Source organism: Coturnix japonica, chromosome 1 (assembly GCF_001577835.2).
Source record: "Coturnix japonica isolate 7356 chromosome 1, Coturnix japonica 2.1, whole genome shotgun sequence".
In the NCBI taxonomy this organism is placed as follows: Eukaryota; Metazoa; Chordata; class Aves; order Galliformes; family Phasianidae; genus Coturnix; species Coturnix japonica.
In genome coordinates, this window is record NC_029516.1 from 103697728 (window position 1) to 103720780 (window position 23053).

Here is a 23053-nt window from a genome sequence, read left to right on the forward strand (position 1 = left end):
TAGTAAATACTTTCACCTCTTTCCATCTGGCCTGTATGTGATGAAGCATTTTCTTTCATGCTTGACATTTTTATGAGTATGTGTATGTGTTGGTTACTTTGCAGGAGCTTCAGGATGGCATTGGGCGACAGCAAACTGTTGTCAAAACACTGAATGTAACTGGCGAAGAAATTATTGAGCAGTCATCAGCAGCAGATGCTAACGTGCTGAAGGAGCAACTAGGAAATCTGAATACCCGGTGGCAGGAGATCTGCAGACAGCTGGTAGAGAAAAAAAAGAGGTAGGTTAGAAGAAAGTGAAAATATTGTAAAACTATTTTGGCTATATTGAATTTATTTCCAACTCTCTCTTAGCATTTGGAGTTTCTATATTCGTATCAAATGATCAGTAATTACATTTCATATCAGTGATCATTTAATTCTTCTTTTCTGCCCATTCCTGTCAATGACTGCAACTCCCTTCCATACTCCACATTTTTGTATTTGTACTCGTAATGCTTAAAAACAATAAACAAGCATACATTATTTCTTGGTTAAAAGTAGAACAGTTTAGAGCTCCATTTTCTGTAATTTACAGCTGATTTAGCATCCCTCTATTTGATAGTATATCATTAAAATGTATATCTATAATACTAATAATACCTTAGCTAATTAATACTGTTAATCCTACTTTAATTCATTTCTCATCATTGGTGCCATTAACATCTGCATTTCATTCAGGTTGGATAAAAAGAATAGATTGATTAATTTAATGTTATTTATAATCACTTCCAGATTAATTTGATTCCCTCTTGCAGTCAGAGGAGCATTTCAGTTACAGATAATGAAAATGTGGTTTGATTTGTTTAAAAAAGAGTGATTCCAATTGAAAAAAAGTGTTTCTACTCATGTTAGATTTTGTAATGTTTTCTTTATGAAAATGCTATTCCTAAACAGACTTGACATTCTCCTTTAAAATTTAGTCATTGGCAAAGTTTTCTTCAAGCGAGGTTTTTAAAACAGAGCTTACTTCTTATTGAGGTACACCAGTGAGTGCTGGAGATTTGCTAGGAGAGCTAGCTACTAGTGAACGCTTTAGTTTCTTCTGATGTGTCATGTGCCCTTGTGTGTGTGTCGTTATAGCAAAAGCTGTGAAAATTCTCACTGGAGTGGTCAGGCAGTTTTAAGAAAGGTGATTGTTGAGTTTAATTAAGATTCAGCTTTTGCTTTGAGCTCATTGAAAGGAGGAGATGAAGCAAATAAGCTAAGCTGTCAGAAGCTGTCCTGGTGCTTTAAATGTTACTTTCTGCTGTATTTCCAGGTGTGATGGTAACACTGCTTGTTACACGTGGGAGTCCTCAGTCTTTCTTTATTGCTCTAAAAACTGTTCTTTTGTACAATTGAAAACCATCTGCGTTTTCAAGCCCTACCTTGTAAAGTAAGTGCTAACACTTACAAAACAATAACATATCATTTTAATAGCCCTGTAAGCTACTACGGTAACATCAAAGCGAAAGATTGGTGGTTGACCTTTGTCTGAGAATACAAAATCTGTCCCACTTCTGGTAAATGCAGGTACTGTGCTTGCCCTCATTTATCAACAGAAATGTGTATCTCAGAGCTGTTCTGGCGCAAGGCTGTGCTAATGGTCTATGGGGCTCTTTGACACCTCTTATGTTTTAGTGAAGCCTAGGATCTGTTATATAGGCTGTGAATAATACGGCTGTGTTCCCTTGATGAGGGATCTTAAATAATCACCCATTTACACTCATCTATTCCTCCTTTTGCTCTATTTGATCTGTTGATTGTTCTGTGGTTGTTTAGTTTTCCTCTGTAAAGGCGATTTGTGTGATGTATTGAGTATTGTGGTTGCAGAGACTTAGGTCAGTATACATATTGTCAGTTAATGAGTACGTCAGTATATGTCAGTTAATGAGTACAGAAAAATGTTGTCGTGACATAAGTGCCATTGATCTACAATGGAGGATTTTGCACTTCTGTTCAGTGTCTTGCCTCCTTGGCTATGCCAGAGATGTGTCTCTTTAGCATGCCAGGGACATGCTTTCTGTTCCAAGATTGTAGAAGAAGATCCTACCCTCAGTTTAGCTGCTACTTCAAACAAGATCCCATCTTTTTCTTCTTTCCCTCTTCTTTTCAGTTCTATAGTATCTTTCAAAGGAAAGACACTTAGGTGACAGGAACATATTGTGTGCCCTAAGTCTTAATTTTTGATTATGCTGGGCATGAAGGGACGTAAGACACATCTACATCATGGTCTTCATATTGCCTTGATGTCATGGAATCATAGAATTGTTTGTTTTCCAACTCAAAAAATCACTTAGTTGAACTCCCCTGCAATGATTCTACAGCTAAATTAGATCCCTCAAAACCTCATCCAGCCTGATCTCAAATGTCTTCATGGACAGGGCATCCACCACATCTCTGGGCAACCTTTTCCAGTGGCTCACCACCCTTATTGTAAAAAAACCTTTTCTTATGTCCAGTCTAAATCTCCTCTCTTTTAGTCTGAAATCACTTCCCCTTGTTCTGTCACAACAGACCCTGTCTGTACCCTTCTTTCTTATAGCTCCCCTTTATATACTGAAAGGCTGCCATCAGTTCTTCCTGGGACCTTCTCTTCTCCAGGTTGAAGTGAATCCCATATAATGGGATTTGTATTTCTTTTTAGCTTTGACATCTTTCAGTCATTCCTTAGTTTTTCTAATTTGGTTTGGGGTACATTCAGGTTCTCTCTCAGGATCTGAATCCAATTTCAACTTAATGATCTTAATGAAAAAACAAAGCAAGAAGGGTCAAATGTAGTGACCTCCAGTTGTTTCTTTTGTGTGTCATTACTTCTCACTCACTCAGACTTGGTACCACCACCTGTGTTTGTCTTCGTGTATGTTTATACAGGGCATGTTTACACAGGTATAATTCCTTTGACACCAGTGTTGAATAGATAATGTTCAACTAGTACAGCTGCCACCAGCAGTTGCTGTAAAATGGTACTTGGTCATGTTAGAAGTCATATAATGTATCTAAATCTGAGATATAATAACTAGGCTTTGAAGAGAAGCTACACCTAATATCTGAAAATTAACTTTGATATCTCTTTCATTGTAATCAGTACCAAAGAATGTATGTCAGTGAAAATTAACTTTGATATTTCTTTCACTGTAATCAGTACCAAAGAATGTATGTCAAAACAGTATTAAATTGCAAGGAAAATTTAAATATTTCAAATTCTCCTTTGTGATTGTTTTACAAACAATATTTTTTATATAATCTTGAAAAATTTACAGGTGGGGCATAAGGTCTGTATTTCTCAAACTAGTTAAAAATACTTATTAGTTGTTAGAATAAAAAAAAAAAAAAGTGTAAAAAGTTTAAAAAGGAAAATAAAAAATCACCATAGATATTTTTTGTAAGACACACGAATATGAGAACTTAGTTGGCGATGAGCATATATGGTGACATTTCCAGGGGAGCCATAGAGTCATAGAATTGTTTGGGTTAGAGGAGATCTTTAAGATTGTCCAGTTCCAACCCATGGGCAAGGCTGCCCTATACCAGCTCAGGCTGATCAGAGCCTCATCCAATATGGCCTCAAATACCTCCAGGGATGGAGCACCACAGCTCCTCTGGACAACCTGTTCCAGTGCCACACTGTCTTCTGAGTAAAGAATCTTCTCCTCAAATCTAATCCAGATCTCTCCTTTTTTAGTTCAGAACCACTCCCTTTCTTCTGTCATTATTTGCTCATGTAAAAAGTTGGTTCCTCTCTTGTTTATGAGCACTTTTTAAGGACAGAAGGTCTAGTGAAGTCAGAGGTACTCCTGTCTTCTGACCATCTTCATGACCCTCCTCTTTACCCACTCCAACAGTTCTGCATCTTTCCTGTACTGGGAGCCCCAGGCCTGAGTGCATTACTCCAGATGGGGTCTTACATAGGTGGAGTAGATGGAGATAATCACTGGCTTCTCCTCTTTTGATGCAGCCCAGGATAGTTTTGGCCTTCTGATCTGCAAGAGCACGCTGCTGCCTCATGTCTAGCTCTTCATCTTTCTTGGCAGGGCTGCTCTCAGTGAGTTCTTCTCTGAACATGTGCACATATTTTGGAGTTCCCCAATCAAGGCACAGTATTTTGCACTTGACTGTTGAATCTTAGTGGGCTCGTGTGGGCTCACTTCTCAGGTTTTCTTAGATCCCTTTGGTTGGCATCCTTTCTTTCTGTTGTCAACTGCATTGCTTAGCTTAGTATCAAACCAACTCAGAACAATTTGAAGATCATGTACTATTCTTCAGTAAAAACAAGCAGGTGCATTTTAAATATTTTATTTTAGTTTTCTCATTTTTTAAGTTTTAATAGTTCAGGTGTAGATCCCTGACTAAACACAGATTCAAGACTGACACTGAAACTCCAGTTGCATTTATCAAAGAGTTTCAAAGCTGTAGAAGTTTGAATTCAGTGTTTAATGTTTCTGTATCTTCCAGTCTAATCCATCCAGCTATGAAGTAGAGAAGAATGTAATTTTATCACATCTAGTCATTTTATCTTACTGATACCTTCAAAATAGACCAAGCAGTCAAATAAAGTGAAGCACGATTGAAAGCCTGATACACTGCTAGTTAGGAAATTGGGAATTTAATTGAGTTTCTTTCAGCATTTTGCTGCAAGCACAAGCTTTTGGAGGAGTCTGAGTTTATGCTCAGGAATTGCGTGTAATAAAAAACAAAGATTTTTGGAGATAGGGAAGTTGCAGTAGTCTCTTGAACAGATGCTACTACTAACCACAGACAAGAGAGGATGAGAAAAAAATCAGTTGCTTCTTCTTCATATCCCAACAATAATTTTGATGGCAAAAGTTTGTAAACTGCACCATCAGAAGCTCTCTTGCCTTTTTGTTTTCTGTCACGTAAGGCTCTGTACATTGGGCAATATTACTCTGCGTCCACTGAGTCACACTGATGGGAAACTTAAGTTTTGGATGGCTTGAGGATGCAGTGCCTTGCCTTAATGTACGTGTGGGCTTTCAAGTGCTGAGTGGTGGCTGCAGAGTGGTACTCTGCCTTTGCACCTGCTAAGTATGAACTTCATGTGGTGAACATTCATAAACATTTTCTGAAAAGAGATGCTCAGGGGTTTCCTTAGCTGTTTCGGGATTAACCATTTTTTTAAACATGATCTGTTATTTTAATTTTTTTTTTTTTTAATCAGATTCTGTTGAATGGAAGATGATTTTTCACTGTTTTAGCTGCAATAGATTTGCACTTCTAATGAGTTTGAACATGTAAGACTGTCTATTCAGATCTTTATTCAAGTGAGTTTGAAGAAATTACCGAAACAGTGACAATACAAAGGCTAAAATACTTGCAAATTCTTCTCTTTATTTTTCTTACAGTAATTTGATATAAAAACATCACTATGATATAAATTTACATTCTGTTTACATGTAGTGTTGTAGCTGAGCTTGCTGCTGGTTAATATTTACATTTGGCTTTCCCACAGTTTTGGTGATATTTTTCATTTCATTTCAATTACTTTATTTAAAGGTCCTTACCCAGGTGAAATATATTTGCATATTCCCTGGAGAAATAAAGAAAATTTATTCTTTCTTTGTAAATATTTTCACTGAACTGTCAGCTTACTATTTCAGTGGCTTCTTAAATTCTCAGTAAAAACAGCTAAGTGGACTAATTCCTTATCTTAGAAACAACCACACATACAAATTCAGCAGCTGCATATTTAGAAAAGAACATCAAAACATTATTTGTAAGGTCATTATGATTGTTAAAGACCACCAAAATCAGTTAGTCCAACCATAAAGTACAAGTCACAAGCAAATGCAAACCCATGTTACTCCCATGACTGTGTATTTTCTGTGTCTAGCTGATACCTCCCAAATGCATCCAACATCACAGAATCATGGAATGGCCTGTGTTGAAAAGGACCATAATGCTCATCTAGTTTCAACCCCACTGCTATGTGCAGGGTTGCTAACTACCAGACCAGGCTGCCCAGAGCCAACATCACATGGGTGCAGCTACAAACTGTAACTATCTAAGGTGTTTCTCAAATTATTTGGTTTGCTATGGTATTTGTATCAAAATATTGACTAAGGAAAAAATACATGAGCCAGTGTGCATTTTATATGGCCTCTAGGAACTGTAATTGAAAAACTCAAGCTTTCTTGAAATAGGAAATTAATGATTATTTAATAGTTAACCATTATAATTAAGGATTACAAATAGTAAAAAATTTACCTGGGGTATTTTGTTGCCTACTAAAATAATTTTCTTCTGTTAGGAAAACTGACTTTTTTGTTTCATTTGATTTACTACTTAACATTCAAACATTATATATACTAAATACATTACCTTCCATAAGTGAAATGTATTCATTTAAACATCCATGCAGTGAGAACAGTTGACTAAGGGGTTCCTATGAATTTAGAAATGCGAATAAAAAGCTGTGGTATTTTAACACAGAAAACATGAAGTAGTATGCTTGAGAATATTCACCTGGACTACTGGAAGTTACTCTAAGTTGAGAATTTTCCAACAGTCAAGGGTAGTTACATTTCAGGATTAATAAAATAAGACATTTGCTAAATTAGAGGCAGTTTGAAAGGTCTTCAGGAACTTAGTTTGGTGTAAAAGGAGAGGTAATGATATCAGCACGCAAATCTATGCTGGAGATGGATCTGCCTTGGTCCTTAGGGTCAGCTGCTGGAATTGCATCTTACTCCTTACTCATCTGCTTACCCAGCAATATGTGCTCCCAACTACTCTGTGTATGCCATTGGAGAGCTGGAGATTCACATTTCGTGTTCCAGTTTAAGCTCAGATTTGGAAGTCCACACTTCCTTAAGAACTACCTACGGCTCACTGGTCATTGTCACTATGTAATTTCAAAGTGTTTAAAATTCATGTAACAAATGCTCCAAATGTTATCATGGTGATAGAAATCAACTTGTTTAAAAGGTACAAGCATTCATTATATTAAAACTTTTTATGTTATTGACTTGTTCAGCTAATAGAATGTCTCTTTTATTTTTGTGGCTTGCATAATATGACACTTGTCATGCAGGATGTTATTTATAATAGAAGTAATGCTGTAACAGGCCAAGAGTAATTTGTGAAGTAAATTATGAAGTGCACCTACAGCTTCTATTAATTGCAGTGGATCTTTTAATTACTATCTTGTATATGAGTAAGTATATGAGTAAGATAAAAAAAAAATAAAAATAGACCTGTATCAAACACTTTTTATTTTGTACTGATATCTGAAAATTGCCTGTGCTCATATATGAGTACATGAGTAAGAAGACATTCACATGGAAAACTGTAAGATTCTTTTCTCATATTAAGAATGAGATGTATCTTCAGTGACATTCCCAGTTATCCTCATCTGCCCTAATCTCTTGCAAAGACAGGCAGAGGATGGGCAGGTTTGCTGCAGGGGCTGTGGGGCACTCATGCCTCTTTGAAGACCGCACAGAGGTCAGAGATGAACAGGGCAGGGTATGGTGCTGCTCAATTGGTGAATGTATGTCAGGGTAACAGTGCACAATGCTCAACACACATGCGTCTCTTAGACATTCAGTGTGATGCTTCTGTTTGGTGAAGCCAGGGCTTATCCTGGGACAGGGAGGAAGGCAGGGCTCACCCTCGGCCCTTTCATCTAGCAAGCGTTCCTTACAATTATAACATATAGTTTGATGATTTTGTCATTTGTAAAGTACAGTGTACATGAATGAGAACCCCCTCCCTAACCAGCCAAGTTATGAAAAAAAATTCCTCCATTTAAACTTGTCTTGAATTTTATTAATCTCCTTTACACAAACTGTGTATATTTATTATGATTGTATGCATGATTTATTATTGGACTTCATAATACTTAGTAATACATTTTACACTTGGTTTTCTGTATAAATGATTTTCTTTCATCCATAATCATTGCAATTCCATTTCCTGAAGACATTATTAAGAATATTTATAACTTGCACCCAATATTTCAAGTAGAACTTACTGTTTTTTTCTTATCCAAATGCATTGAATTGACTCAGGAAGTAAAATATCAGGAACTTAATTGTAAATAGAGAGTTTTTAATATCCCATTCATTATTATCAGTACTACATGTTCAAATAAATTTAACAAAAAGCACTAAACTTGAAGGGAAACAAAGAAGTAATGCTTCATATTTTAGATGTTAATAGAAAACATCTTTAAATTGTACTGTGAAGAAAAACCTTGAAAGTATGAGATACTTGTTCATAATTATTTGGAAACATCAATGTACAATGCTATTCTATAGCAAGATTTTTCTTATCTCAGATATTCACTGCATATATTGTTGGAGTTGCTACACTCTTAATTATTTTGACCATGAAAAAAACATGAATTTAGGGCAGAAGTTGAAGATATTTTCTGTTCAGTTGGCATAAATTGAATTTTTGTCTTTATAATCTTATTGCCTGGCTTTTGCCATCCAGGAAAGGCACCTGTGGAGTGTATCACACCTGTGGGTGGCATTCGTATATTCCATATTTTCTTAAGATGTGGCATCCTCAGAGCAATCAGGCTGGTGGATACAGGAGCTTGATAGTGCATTCTGGTGTACACTTTTTTCCATGGTATTTTATGCTGTTTCTTAGCATTCCGCTTCAGAGGGAGGTTAGTAGATGCTCTGCAGTGTTTATTCATCCTGCAGAGCACTTACAAAGTTGACTTGTTGAGGTAATGCAGTAATCAATAAGATGGAAGGCACATAAATCCATTAATGTTTGCTAATTTAGGTGCTGTGTAAAATAATAACTGAACAGTATGACCCTGTATTTTATTTTAGAATAGTCAGAATTCTAACAGTATGATTTTTTCCTTCCTCAAGAATCTTCACCTATGAGAATGTCTTGTTTGTACTGTGGAATCAGACGATACTTTTGCTATGAAATGAAATTTAGTTTGGCAGATGAGTTAATGCCCTTATTATCATTAGAATTTTCCCTGCTCAGGGTAATAGAATTCTTCTAACAGCAATATTACTTAAAATGGATTTGACACATTCTGTAGTTTTCCTTTCTTTTCCTTTTCTTTCTCTCTTTTCCTTTTCTTCTTCTTTCTTTTTTTCTCTTTTTCCTTTTCTTTTTTTTTTCTTTTCTTTTTCTTTTTCTTTTTCTTTTTCTTTCTTTTTCTTTTCTTTTTCTTTTCTTTTTCTTTCTCTTTCTTTCTTCTTTTCTTTTCTTTTTCTTTTTTCTTTTCTGTTCTTTTACTTTTTTTCTTCTTCTTCCTTTTCTTTTTTCCTTCCTTTTTCTTTCCTTTTTCTTTTTCTTTTTTTTTTTCGATTTATTTAAATGCAGAACACTTAAACATCAGAATGCTTTTGTCTATGGAAAATTATACAGCGGGGGAAAAATAGCATACAAGATGTCATTGATAAAGCAGACTTTTGATAATTTATGGAGAAATATTCTAGATTGTATAACTTCATGAGAGATACTATTAGAAACTCCTAAATCCCTGTTCTGATTAAATAAAATCTTTTAGCTTTTACTTTCGTAGCTGTTTATCATTCTATAGGTGCGCGGACATTCAGGTTTTTCAAACAACAGTTGTTTTCTGTATTTTTCTAATTGGATGATGTAAAACTTGACACTTCCTACTGATTCTTTTTTATCTGGAATTCATTTGAATATAATTTCTAAAGAAATATTTGCTCAAGTCAGCAATCAGAAAAAATAGTTTCCAAAGGGGGGGAAACAAAGTGTAAATAATCTATCCTATAAATAAAAGATTACATCATTTAAATTAGGTTTCATTCTATTTCACATCTCAGCATGTTCTGAGGGTTCTGACTTGGTTGTCAGGCCTGAGAAGTGTCAAGTATGGGATACCAGACATACTTAAAAATCAGTCCCAGTCTTTGTTAATACTTGAAAAAAAAAACACAACAAAACCAATTCAGAAATAATGTGTTAGTAATGCTGATCTTGGTTCTCCATTGTGATGTAAAGTTATATTCTCAAAATACTAATACAACATCTTATTACGTACAATAAATGGCCTAATCTCTCAAACTCAGTTGGATCTTGGAAATAATAATAATCCATTTTTGTGCCTTTTGCTTTGATCTTAAGTCACTTCAAAGGAAAAAGAAACAGGAATAAAAAAACAAAACAAACAAACAAACAAAAAAAACCCCGAACAACTTAATCTTTCCATACAAATGTATTCTTAGCTTTGTGAATTAGCTTGAAGGATAAATTACAGGTTGTTTTATTTTGACCTGATTTTTCTCCTTCAAAATAGTTTCATGCATAATGTTAGTCCCAAGGGGCTCAGATTCTGCCAGTGCTATTCCCTGCTGCCTTTGAGATGATTTCCATATGTATCTTGATAGCTTTGGGAAACTTGGACACAAAAGCATAGATATCCATATATTCATAAAGTTGTGGTGAAAGAATTGTATCTGACTTCAGATACCTTCAATGTTTATGTCTTAGTCACATGGATTCTCTTTAATTAATAAAAGAAAAATACAGCTATTTTGTTCTTATTGTGATCATTTATAACATTTACATGAAAACTGTTATTCAGTGAAAAGAATTCACAGTAGAGAATCAGGAGCTGATCTGTAGACATGGAGCAAATAGACAACTAATGTTAAGTGAGAAAAATCTGATCCAGTTTCTTCACAGGGACTAATAATACTACGCTTTACTCAAAGTATGTGGCATGGTCACACAACTATGTTTCCACAATGTATTCAAATATATTTAAGTAGCACTCTCTTCAGATCTATTTTGATAAAGTTTCCTGCTAGAGTTCTTAGTTTCTGGCACTGAGTTTCCATGCTGTTAGTTCTCTTGGAGCACACAAAATAATTTATTTCTTGTTTTCATTACAGGATAGAGGAAGAAAAGAATATTTTATCAGAATTTCAAGAAGACTTGAACAAGCTGATTTTATGGTTAGAGGAAACAGAGAGCACCATTGCTGTTCCCCTTGAACCAGGGAATGAAGACCAGCTACGAGACTGCCTTGGCAAAGTAAAGGTATTTTGAGAATTAATATTTCTCTTATTTTTTAATTTGTCATTTCTTCATTTAAGAAAATTAAATGCTATTTTTGGTTTGAAAGACCAGGTAGAAGTATATACTAAGCATACAAAAAATCAGAGAAGTAATGGAAAATGTAGTGAAAGGGAAATACCTATCCTGCCACTAAATAATGAATCACGACATTTTTCATTCTTACCTTTTAGTTCAAGTTTCTGATATTTGAACGTGACAGTTTCATCTGTAAAAAATGTTTCTATAGTTGTCATTTTAACATGTTAAAAATACCCAGTAAGGAAATTATATTCAGTATTTCACAAGAAATGTATCTTGAAATTCATGCATGATTGTAAGTATCAACTGCTTAAAGTAGTGCTTCAGCTTTTTCTAGAATTAACTTGACAGTGACTTTTTAAGTACATTTTATTTTGGAAAATATAAAATCAGAATATTAAAAGTATATTTTTAGGCTTTAATAATTTAATGAAGATGTTAGAGTTTTTAGTCTATGATACTAGTCATGAACATATGCAATAGGAATTGCTGTGTTTAGATTTGAAATACTTTCAATAGAATAAGTCTAAGAACTTGCTCAGTGGTAAATTAACCCTTAGCTGGAAGATGCATAATTTATGTGGGCAACATATCTAAAAGGTTTCCAGTTTTCTTTAGAAGATAAGGACTACTTATCCTTCATTTCAATCCAAGCTGAACAAACTCAGAAAGTGATGGAATATAAAGTCTCAAAATAAATGGTTTGACTTTCTATTATACTTATTATAATAAAATTTGGAAGAAAAAAAAAATAAATCTTTAGTAAAAATACAATTTGTTTCTAAATGAATAAAAATAGAACAAATAGTGCGTAGGTTTTTGAGGAATGTAAGCCATAGACATATGCTAAGTTCATGCCTCTGACTCTTAAGTAGAAAGTATCTGTTAGGTATACCATTAGGTCTCTTTAGATCTAATTCACTAATACAGTCTCTTTTGGGGGGAGATTTAGCCTTATATGTTCAGAAAGCTTTGGCTATTTTGTCTTGAATTGAGTTTATTCCTTCAGCTGATAGATAGATCGATAAGGTTGAAGATAAGAGAGCTGAAAATTCTACCACAGTTCATCTTAACTGCTGTATTTGTCTGTTCCAGTTAAGAGTTGAAGAGCTGCTGCCACACAAGGGAATACTGAAACGATTAAATGAAACTGGAGGAACAGCACTTGGAAGTGCATCACTGAACCCAGAAAGAAAACATAAGCTTGAGAGTACACTGAAGGAGGCTAGCCGTCGCTTGTTAAAGGTTAGACATATTAGTGATTTAACTACAGCATAAAATTTTAATCTGCAACAAATATTTGCATTGTATATTTTCTAGTGGGCATTATTTTTCTTTGGATGAACCTGCAGAGACATTTGTACACATAATGAACCTGCTGAAATAAAATGTATGCAACACACTGCTGTGAGAAACAATAACACGAGACAATGTGTGCCTGAAAGTGATGATGTTGCATCCAAATTAACTCTCTAAATTACATCTGCTGCTTAAGAGGAGAGTGCAGAGCACCATTTTTGTAGCTTGGTTGTTTTAAGGATTCAGCAAATACTCTGCCTTTTGTGACTCAGATGAGTGAGAGGCAGTAGTGAATGGTTTATTGCTTTTATAGAAACACTTTCCAATTCTCTACCAAACACTGAGATGGAAGCTGCAACTTACAACTGTTTCCAACTGTAAGCTCTGAGTTCCTGTGTAAAAAAAATCCTGTTCATTTTGCTTTTTGGGATTTTCGTACCCAAGAAGAAAAGTAAGGCAGGATTTTGCTGTACATCATTGTTGTAGTAGTATGTAGCAGAGATGGTAGAAAGCACTATTGAAAGGGTCACCATCCAAGGTATTTATCAGTCTGGTGAGAACAGGTAGAATTTAGAAGACACAACTGAAGGATTTGTGAGGCTGATAGCACCAGGGTGATAAAGAGGGGGGATAAAGTTTAAGCTGTGTTTATCTCTGGGAAGAAAAGGTAAGAAAACTGCTATTTTTCAGAGTACCTTACTGAAAATACAAGCTGGAGTTTGTGGTTAAGAACGTCACATTCAGATTCAACTGTGTTCACCTAATTAATATTTCAAGAGCAGTCTGGGTAAATAAACAGGAATTTATCTGTTAAGAAACTCTCATTAGTTTCTTCTTCTTAACAGAAATAGTCTGGCAAGTTTTAGAATGTTAGCTAATGACTCAAAAAAATGGATAATAAATATTGATCACATTCACAAAATTGGAGCTGGGTGCATAAATCATTATTTAGGTGTTTGGGCAGAAGTATCTCTTTCTCTACAGAATGGCTTTCAAAATCAATATATATAAGAAGAATTCAGAAGACTTTGAGATCAAATTAATTATATTTTCTAGCAGATGGACATATATAGCTGAATTTAGGCACTATAATTTGAATCTCTCTGCTGTAGTATTGAGAAATCATTCACTTTCAGGAAAAAAAATGTGTTGGATTTTGTTGTCATTCAGTAAAATGGAAAAAACCTACAAAAACTGCAATTTGTCTCTGAATGAAAGCTTTTACTGATTAGTTATTTATCTAAAAACTTTGTGTTTTCACTTTCTCCTTGCTAATACAGAAATGTTCCAGGTAACCCAATACAGAGCAACCCAAATAACTATAAATACCGTTGAGGTTTGGATAAAATATAGGGGATACAGCTACTGTATCCTTCTCTTTAGAAGTTACAGCAGACCTCAGTAATGCTTTTGGCAAGACTTTAGACTTGGAGTTGACCACCTGAGTATTTCCATTTATTGTTAAAAGAGGCTGAACCCAGAAAATTAAACTTTCCTTTGTGATTGTTAGTGAAGTGCGCTATTTCAGTTTCAGTTATCTACATATGTATATGTATGAAATTGAAAAGTTCTCACCCTCATGAAGTTCCTGAATTTAAAGAATGTGGAGAACACGTTTCATTTTTTAATGAACAGAAACTGAGTTTGAAAATTACAAGACCCAAATTCTTAAATGTAAAGTGAGATTTTTGAATGTTTCTCTCAAGTCATAACGCTTTTCAGATGATCTTGAAAAGTCAAGATGGGAAAAAAAAAAAAGTTTATTTTGGTTTTCTGACATTAGACTTCTCCCAGAATTTATGAAAATACCAAAAATTTTCTTTCTTCTCCTTCTCTGTGTTCCTTTGGAAACTGAAAGGAAAAAAAAAAAACAAACAAAAAATTTTTTTACTTTTTTTTTTTTTTTTTTCTCTTGCATAACTTTTACTGCTTGTGCAGGAAAACTCAATTTTCTGGATATTGGAGATATGAAATCAATAGGATTAGGTTTTATATAGCTGAAGGAATTAATTTTGTTATTTTAAGATAGGAAACCCTGGGGTCTGTAGGAAATCACGTATCATGGGAAGTCGGCAGGCCTGACAGAGAGATATACATTGTCTTCCTAACCACACTTTTATATCAAGTGATATTCAGTAGGTCACTGGAGAATGGTTCTGTAGTTGATTTGATGAGGGTATATTTTTTCCTGTTCCTCAAAGCATAATGGACAAACCTCATCAGCACAGAAATTTCTCTGGGGCTTTTCTGTTCTTCCGTTCCCATCTTGGAGTATATCTTTTGATTTAAGCCTTTTGTTGCTAGCTATTTGTTTTGCTTTCCATCATCTATGCTAGAATGGAACATGTTATAGCGTTCTGATTCTGATTACCTCATCTTGCAGGATGATACTTTGTTCAAAACATAAAATGTACATGGTAAGGTAGCTCTTTATCCGGTGTATGCTAGAGTAATTCTGTTTAGTTCAGTGAAGCTGTGATAATTGAAAATTACCAGTTGAAAACTTAGCCAGATAGCTCCTAAGAGTATGACAGATTTTTGTTCTGCCTTGATCTGCTAAGCAGTGGAAAGGGTGACAGCACTGTGAGTCTTAACCTTCAAGGTGGCATATTTGAAATAAACCATATTCAAACCTTTTTTACAGTCACAGGAACTGTTGCCCTACAGCAGTGAAAATAAGCTGAGAAAAAAAAATTGAGGATGAAAGGAATTTCAGTCACATAAAAAAGATTTTTTTTCTTTTGCTTCCATATTGTCTTGGCTTTTAGATGTTTTTATCGTGTGCTGATGACCTTGAGAATAGATAACATGAAGAATTTTTCTTCTGTTGAACAGTAATAAATTTTAAATGACATTTCCTTAGACACCTTTATTGAATAGTGATTCTAATAGGCTGCTACCTCAAACATGGTTTAAACAGAGAATGAAGATTAAAGTCCACATTTAAAAGTATGACTTTTAAATTCTAGCCTGGTTTTACTTATTGTGCCTTCTCCAAAGCCAGTATTTCTTGTAAAAATGGAAATAACACTTTCTCTGTGAATTCTTAGTGATATGAAAAAATGTAGTGTTTTATAACCATTTTTATGTTGTTACATCAAGAATTTTCATTTATTTTCTAAGCTCAAAGTATCTTCTGCTGTGATAGCCAAGTAAGCTAACCACCTAGGGCTTCAAAGCATACAAAGAGGTACTAGGCACTGGAGTTTGTGATGAATTCAGTTCTTGTCATATACCACCTGCCAGGGTATATAACAGATCTGTAATGGGTTTCTTACCTTTTAGTGTGCAGTAAATGGATTGATAGATTAGGTCTGAGACCAGTGAACCATGGAATCAGAGGTTTGCTAGAAGGAGTTTATTACTCTTTAATAATATTCTTGGTCTTGTGTCAGCCAAGAGGGATGAGCTAGATTATCTGAAAGTAAGCTGGATGCCAAAATCAGCATTGTCCTCATTTATCCACCTTAGTCTTCCCAACATCTACTGTATGTATTATGAAGGTTATTATAAGTGCCTGATGGAGACATTTTGTTTTGCTACCTTTTAATTTGTCTGCTAGTGTTAGAACTAATTACTAGACACCAAAGAGACCAATTTACTGTTTACTGCCACAGCAAATCAATTTGTCGTGCTATATAGGAAGGAAAAAAAAAAAAAAAAAAGAAAAAAAAAAAGGAGCGGAGTGACATGGCTATAACTTCTGAGCATTTCCTGTACCACCGAGAAAAGTATAGGTCTTCTAAGCTTGGTTGATCAAGTGTAGAGAAAAAAAGATGGGCCTAGAAACTGCAGAAAGACAAAGTCATAACAAGGTTAGGGTTCATGTAATGTAGCTTGCCTTGAGTAACAATTATTCACAGATTACCTGTGATGACATCAAATTTCAGCATGTTAATGCAACTTAGTTTGAGTTCACGGTTTAAACTATTGCAATTGCCATTGTTATTATTAGTGGGATGGACAGGGGAGCATCTTGGAAAATAAGTGCTACAGTTAGATTTCTCTGTTTTTTATTTGAAATTCCAATATAGCCAGCAGTTTGGGAATCAAAAAGTTTATCTTTTCCTGAATTTGCTTATTGATTATAAGGTACCCAATTCTCTTACATTGAAAAAGTTAATTTGCAGTGCTAAATTATTTATTATAAATTGTCATAGGTTTCTAGTTTGTTGTAGTCCACCTGCCTTATCAACAATACTAATGAATGATCTTTACACATAAGAAAATGAAGTTATGCTTCTTTCTGTTTGATGGAATAAATGTCACAGGTTTGTGACACTGCATATAGGTTTCACTCCTTTTTTTTTTTTTTCTTTTTGTATTTGTGTTTGTGTGTGTGTGCATTTGTGTGTGTATTGCTAGCAGGTACTACTAGTTAAGATTATTAAAAGCAAGTTTACTAGCAGTACGGAGATAAGTTGCTGTTTCCCAGCATGTGCAAAGCACAACACAGAAGTAAAACAGTACTAGTTACTTTATGTTAAACATTTATTTTGGGCCAAATTGTAGAGAAATGTATGTGTTTTGCTGAGCCATTGGGTAACATTTGAACCTGATTGTTTTCATGGATATTTTATTATTCTCTGGCTTAATTTGAACTTTGAAGATGGCCATTGTTTCCTGTCTAGAAAATGAATACATGGAGATGATAAACAAGGGTGTACTGACATTTTCCTACCAGTAACAGAAAAATATATGATATATAAATATGATAATACAGCTATATTCCTATACTTTCTGTTTGGCAATGTTGTTTAATGAAAATATACTAAAATAGAAAATTATGAAATTATATGCTAGGATAGAGTTACATGCAGTTAAAGGATATGTAGGGTTATCCTCAGTCGTATTATTTGGTATCAGTGATTCAATTTTGCTCCAACTTTTACTCCATATGGTTGTGTTTTCTGGAGGGAGAAAAGATTTCCCCTCACTGCAAAGGCAACTAAAGTGTCCTGCTGCCCAGGTATGCTTCAGAATATCCCATTGTGGAAGAGACCCACAAGTATCATGGAGTCCAGCTCCTGTCTCCACACGGGACTATCCAAAATCCAAACCCAATGTCTGAGGGCATTGTCCAGACGCTCTTTGAACTCTGGCACTTTAGGCCATGCTCCTGCCCTGGTCAGTGCATTCCATGTCCACTGTCCTCAGGTGAATAACTTTTTCCTAACCCCCACTGCGATGCTCCCCTGATGCAGCTCCATGCTGTCCCCTCAGGTCCTGTCACTGCCACCAGAGAGCAGAGCTCAGCACTGCCCTTTGTACTTGAGGCTGCACTTCCTGTTCCAGTTTCCTGGGGGACAGAGACTTTTTCCTACCAAGTGCCTGCCATAGTAATTTTTCCCTCTGAGTGAACATAAACCTTATTTCGTAGTGAATCTTTGAATTTCTGATAGGAAGATGAAAAGATCTTTGGGTTCCAAAGTCAACAATATTGTTAACCTTATGGCAGAAGAACTATTGCTCGTATATCATATTGTAGTAGCGTGCTCCTGCAGGGTGATGTCAGGTTCTAGAGGCCTACCTCCTCTGTGTGTGGGAATATGTATCATTTTATGTGTCCCTTTTTCCAGCTTGTTATTCAAATAGGTAAGACACTTAAGTTCTTACACCCATAAATAAATTGAATAATCACAGAGATCAAATAGAGGAGAGTTAAGGAAGCCATACCGGTGAGAAGTAAACATTATTCTTTTCCTTGTAAACCCTTCCTTTTTCTGAGGCTGAAGAGCTAGGAAATATTTGGAGATTCAAAAACTCAGTTGGTTTTATATGTAGTATGGAAAAATACTAAGAAAATCTGATCTGTTATTTACTACTTCTTTCTGGTTTCTCCTATGTTGGAACAAAGTTGTTTCACCATGAAAATAAAGTTCTCTTACTTGTAAAAATAAACAAGAAAGTATGCACTAAAGCATTTTTAGCCTAATAAGAATGTCAATTTTACTTCCACCTTTTCCTTTCCAATACATTTTGGATACATATACTGCAGTTTGCTGTCTGTATTGATTTAAAACTATAGAGATTCTTAGTTATTTTTAATACAATGGATTGCACATGTTAGAAGACAGACCACATTAGGGACTGGGCTCTGCAGCCTACTTATAAAAGCAATTTTCAGTTGCTTTATTAGCTTCATACATTAGGTTTTGTTCCACTTTACATGCTATACTGTAATTCATCCAAATGACTGTTGTTAAAAAGAACTGGAGGCTATCATAAGACACAAAGAAACATAACAGACGCCTACTTTTTTTTCCCCTGATGTTTACTTAGTAGAATTAATTTCAAAGACATATTATAATAGCTCTGAGAACCTCAGCAGTCAATGATAAATTCATTCACTGTAAGTTAGAGAAAATGAAATGGTTTAACATCAACTGAAATATTTTATTATTTACTATCTGCAAGATAAAAATGATAGCAGATCAAAATTAGGCTAACACATCTCTTCTTGTCTGATTTGATTTTATGATTTTGAAGCAGTGGTTTTTAAATTTGGAAAATTAGCGCTAACCTTATACCACATTTGAAAATAACCAGAATATCTCCACAGACTTGTGCTGGCTTTGGTTTTAACCCCAAATAAAATAGGTATAAATGAGGTGAATGTTGTTGTGGTATGATACTGCTTTTTAGCAGATGTTGTACAAGAACATACTATACAAAGTAAAATAATAAGTAATTTGATTTGCTTTAATTGCTGGGTTTTGTGTATTTTTGTTGTTGTTTGTATTATTTTGTTTTGTTTTGTTTTTTTTCAGTTTAAATTCTAAGGGTTTGTTTGTTTGTTTTAATATTTCAGTGTATCTATTATTTGGAATTTATAAGACCAAAATGAAAATTAGATGAGTGCAATTCTGGAGAGCAGAAGGAATTGAGAAAACCCTCCTCACACACAGTAAAGCTATATGAATAAACAGATGCAGTAGCACAGCATCAGGAAAAGGAAGTTTGTAATGCAGTAAATCCCTAATTACTGTTATATTTGGGTATGATACTTTACAGAGACCATTTTTTATCATGCCACTTCCCCCATTTTAGAAATTCCAGGGAAGTTGTTTAATTTTCCATCTCTGTTCTCCTATGTCCAACCTGCTATCTCATAGGAATATTATATAATATATTATATTATTTGGTGATATTACAATATTCTGTAGGTTTAAAACATTGCAAAAGTGGTTAGTAACCATGTCTCATGCTCTTTCTGGAGTCCTGCAGCAAAATATTCTCCTACCACAGTATGTTGCTTATTCTCATTTAAAACTATTTGTCAATCTGAAGTCTGTTCTGGGAAAAAGTTATGATGCTCCAAATGTTTTATAAGCAGCTGGGCAATAATTACACAGTATTAAGGGCTTTTGTGACATAATGCTGACCATTTGTTCTTCATTTCCATTGAGACATTTTTGAGTTAATTTTGAAGACGTAGGATTCTTTTTTTAATATATACTCTAGAATCTAGCTTTATGTGCTTTTAATTTTCTTTACTTTTACAGGTGTATTTTAAGCTTTAAACTAAATGACAGCAAACATAATGAATATAATGAAAATCAAATATAGATAAATTGTATATTTATCATGGTATTTGTGGATTTGGGACAGTGTTGCTCATAAACATTGAAAATGTTACAAAGAAATTAAGGAACGGCTTACAAGAAAAGAGTGTACATTTTCTAATCAGTTGCAACATCTGCATTGGTGAGATGAAGCAGAATGAAATTATTCTCTTATTTTTTGAAATTTCCAAAGTATGTGTTATTCCTAAGATCTTTCTGGATAATCTTCTCTGTGCTACAGCATGTTAAATACCAGTATATTTAAGCAGCAATTGGAGAGGGTCCAGAGGAGGGCCACAAAGATGATCAGATGGCTGGAGCACCTCCCCTGCAAAGACAGGCTGAGGGAGGTCGGCTTGTTCAGCCTGTAGAAGAGAAGGCTGTGGGGTGACCTCATTGCAGCTTTCCAGTTAATAAGGGGAGCCCATAAACAGGAGGGGAGTAAACTTTTTACAAAGATAAGATAGTAGCAGGACAAGGGGAAATGGTTTTAAGTTGAAGAAGGGAAGATTTAGATTACATGTCAGGAAGAAGTTCTTTACTATCAGAGTTGTGAGGTGATTGAACAGGCTTCACAGAGAGGTTGTGGATGCCCCATCCCTGGAGGCACTCAAGGCCAGGTTCAATGGGGCCCTGGGCAGCCTGGTCTAGTATTAAATGGAGAGGTTGGTGGCCCTGCTTGTGACAGGGGGTTGGAGATTCTTGATCCTTGTGGTCCTTTCCAACCCAGACCATTCTGTGACTTTTGTAATTGTTTTTGACTTTCTTAAAGCCCTCAAGCATCTAGTAGTATCATTTGTGATGTTTCTGATAATGTGATGCTTCTAAATAGGAGTAATAAAAGCAAACCATCTTGTACAACTCATGTATTTTTAAATAAGAAAGCCTACACGAGTGCTGCTTACCATGCTCTTATTTTTTCCCTCAGATATGAACTCTGAGTCAATAACTATTTCTACCTTCAAAGCAGCATTGTGCTAAAAACGTATAAATTATTTTGTCAAATTAACATTAAACAGATGTCTACTTTTGGGGAAAAAAAAAAAACCAAAAACATTTGACTATTTCACAGAAGACTCTCCTCATAATATTTAAATATAAAATTTAAATATCCATTTCTAAATTTGGCTTTAAAATCAAAAAGACCAATACATTTTTACTTATTTTGTCAAAAGACAAAAGGCAGGCTTAGCTTCTTCAAAAGAGATAATAACTTCTGTGATGTTACTAAGTGCTGTAGCAAATAAATATGATTTTTGAGAATTCTTGATGCGTCAGTGGTATTTTTAAAAAACTATTCAAAGTTGTAGGACTTAAGTTCCTACTGAGATGATGGTATTTGTTTTGTAGAAGTAGAAAGTGTAAGATACTGCAGCAAGTGCATCTGTAAGAGTTCACATGCAGTGACCAGTGGTTCACATAGTATCACCTACCACTGAATGACTGACAAAGGTTTGGGCTTTTCTAAACCTCAGTTCCCAATGGACCATCCTGTTGTGACAAGTGTTTCATGGTTTTCTACTAAGGAAGACCATAGGGACCTAAAATCAATGTTTTACTACTTGCTATTTGTAAGATAAAGTTTATACTTTGTTATATATGTCTGTCTATTACAACGTGTTTGTTTATGTCTTTAAAGTTTCACAAATGATAGTTTGGAATAGCCTTAGAGGTAAGCCTCCCCTTTCCTTTTCCCTTTTTTTTTTTTTTTTTTTTTTTTTTTCTGGCCACTTGTCTTAGAGTTCAAAAAACACATTTTTCAAAACTGAGCATCAGCATTACTCAGGGAATTGCCTGTTTTTATGATACAGAGCTCTACACTGTGTACTGTTATCTAAGGTAAATTCCACACTCAACTTTTCTGTTAACTGCATGTTTCTCCCAAATGAAAAGTGGTCACCTTCCTCAGAGTGCTAAAGGAAGTATTTCTCAAAGAACAGCCAACAACAAAGCTAAATTCATTGTTACCTGTATTCTGTCTGTCATGTCAGTGCATTGGTAGGCGGGACCACTCACTAGAATTAGAATACCAGCTTATTTTTATTTTTCTACAGTTTTTATTAGAATACATTCTTTGTTTCTAAGAAATGATGTAAATAAACAGCTGTGTACAAAATTCAATCCAGCTGAAATTTATCTATGCTGTCCGAAGATACAGCAAAATATCCTTGTTTAATTTTTATGGTAATAACATAGTTTATCTGTGCATTAATTATCTAACATGCTTCCTCTACACAAGAGATTGCTGTTTCATAGTGATTTTATTGCTGTATTGCAAACCTTAAATCCAATTATATCAATTTCCTCTACCGAGCAAAATGTGTTTGTTTGTTTGCTTTTGTTTCTATTGACATTTGCAGTGGTTTTGGCTTTGTTTTGCTTATCAGGGATTCTGGCAGATGATAATTTTTAGAAAGTCCGTGGCAGTTTTGTGCTTCTGGGAAGCTTTTCACAGATGTAAGCAATAACACTGAAGAATATATCTTATGTTTAATTAGCTATTGACTGATTGCCACTGTGAGCTGATTACATATGGAAGTCAAGCTTTCAGTATTGGGCATGGTCTTGAAAGTAAAGTAATCAGATAATATAAGTTCTTATATGAAAAAGGAAAAGAAGGGCTGATGAGACACAGTAGCAGGCAGGAAGTACTCTGCTGCCTGGAATTACAAAAGTAGTGACGGGACTGCTCTGTTCAGTCTGCCAAGTTGCAAGAAGAGATTGAGTTTTACATGGTGTGAAGGCCAGTGGCATCCTGGCTTGTATCAGGAATGGTGTGATGAGCAGGACTAGGGAAGTCATCCTGCCCTGATTGGTGACGCCTCACTTAGAGTACTGTGTTCACTTTTGGGCACCTCAGTACAGAAATGACACTGAGGTTCTAGAGCAGGCCCAAAGAATGGCAACAAGGCTTGTGAAGGGCATGGAGAATATGGCCTATGAGGAGAGGCTGAGGGAACTGGGGCTGTTTAGTCCGGGGAAGAGGAGGCTGAGGGTAAGACCTTATTGCTATCTTCCAGTATCTGAAAGGTGATTGCAGCAAGAGTGGGGTTGGCCTCTTCCCACTGGTGACAGGTGACAGGATGAGGGGAAATG

At 35.1% G+C, this 23053-nt stretch overlaps 1 protein-coding gene across 19 annotated transcripts in view; it reads left to right on the top strand.

Moving 5' to 3' along the window:
- Positions 1 to 23053, top strand: part of DMD (dystrophin) — a 1014969-nt gene that overhangs the window by 634209 nt on the left and 357707 nt on the right. For all 19 annotated transcript variants that reach the window (XM_015884249.2, XM_015884262.2, XM_032449414.1 and 16 more), the window contains 3 exons: positions 105 to 280; positions 10889 to 11036; positions 12189 to 12338. In XM_015884249.2, the coding sequence (XP_015739735.2) occupies positions 105 to 280; positions 10889 to 11036; positions 12189 to 12338 (474 nt within the window). The remainder of the gene's footprint in view (positions 1 to 104; positions 281 to 10888; positions 11037 to 12188; positions 12339 to 23053) is intronic.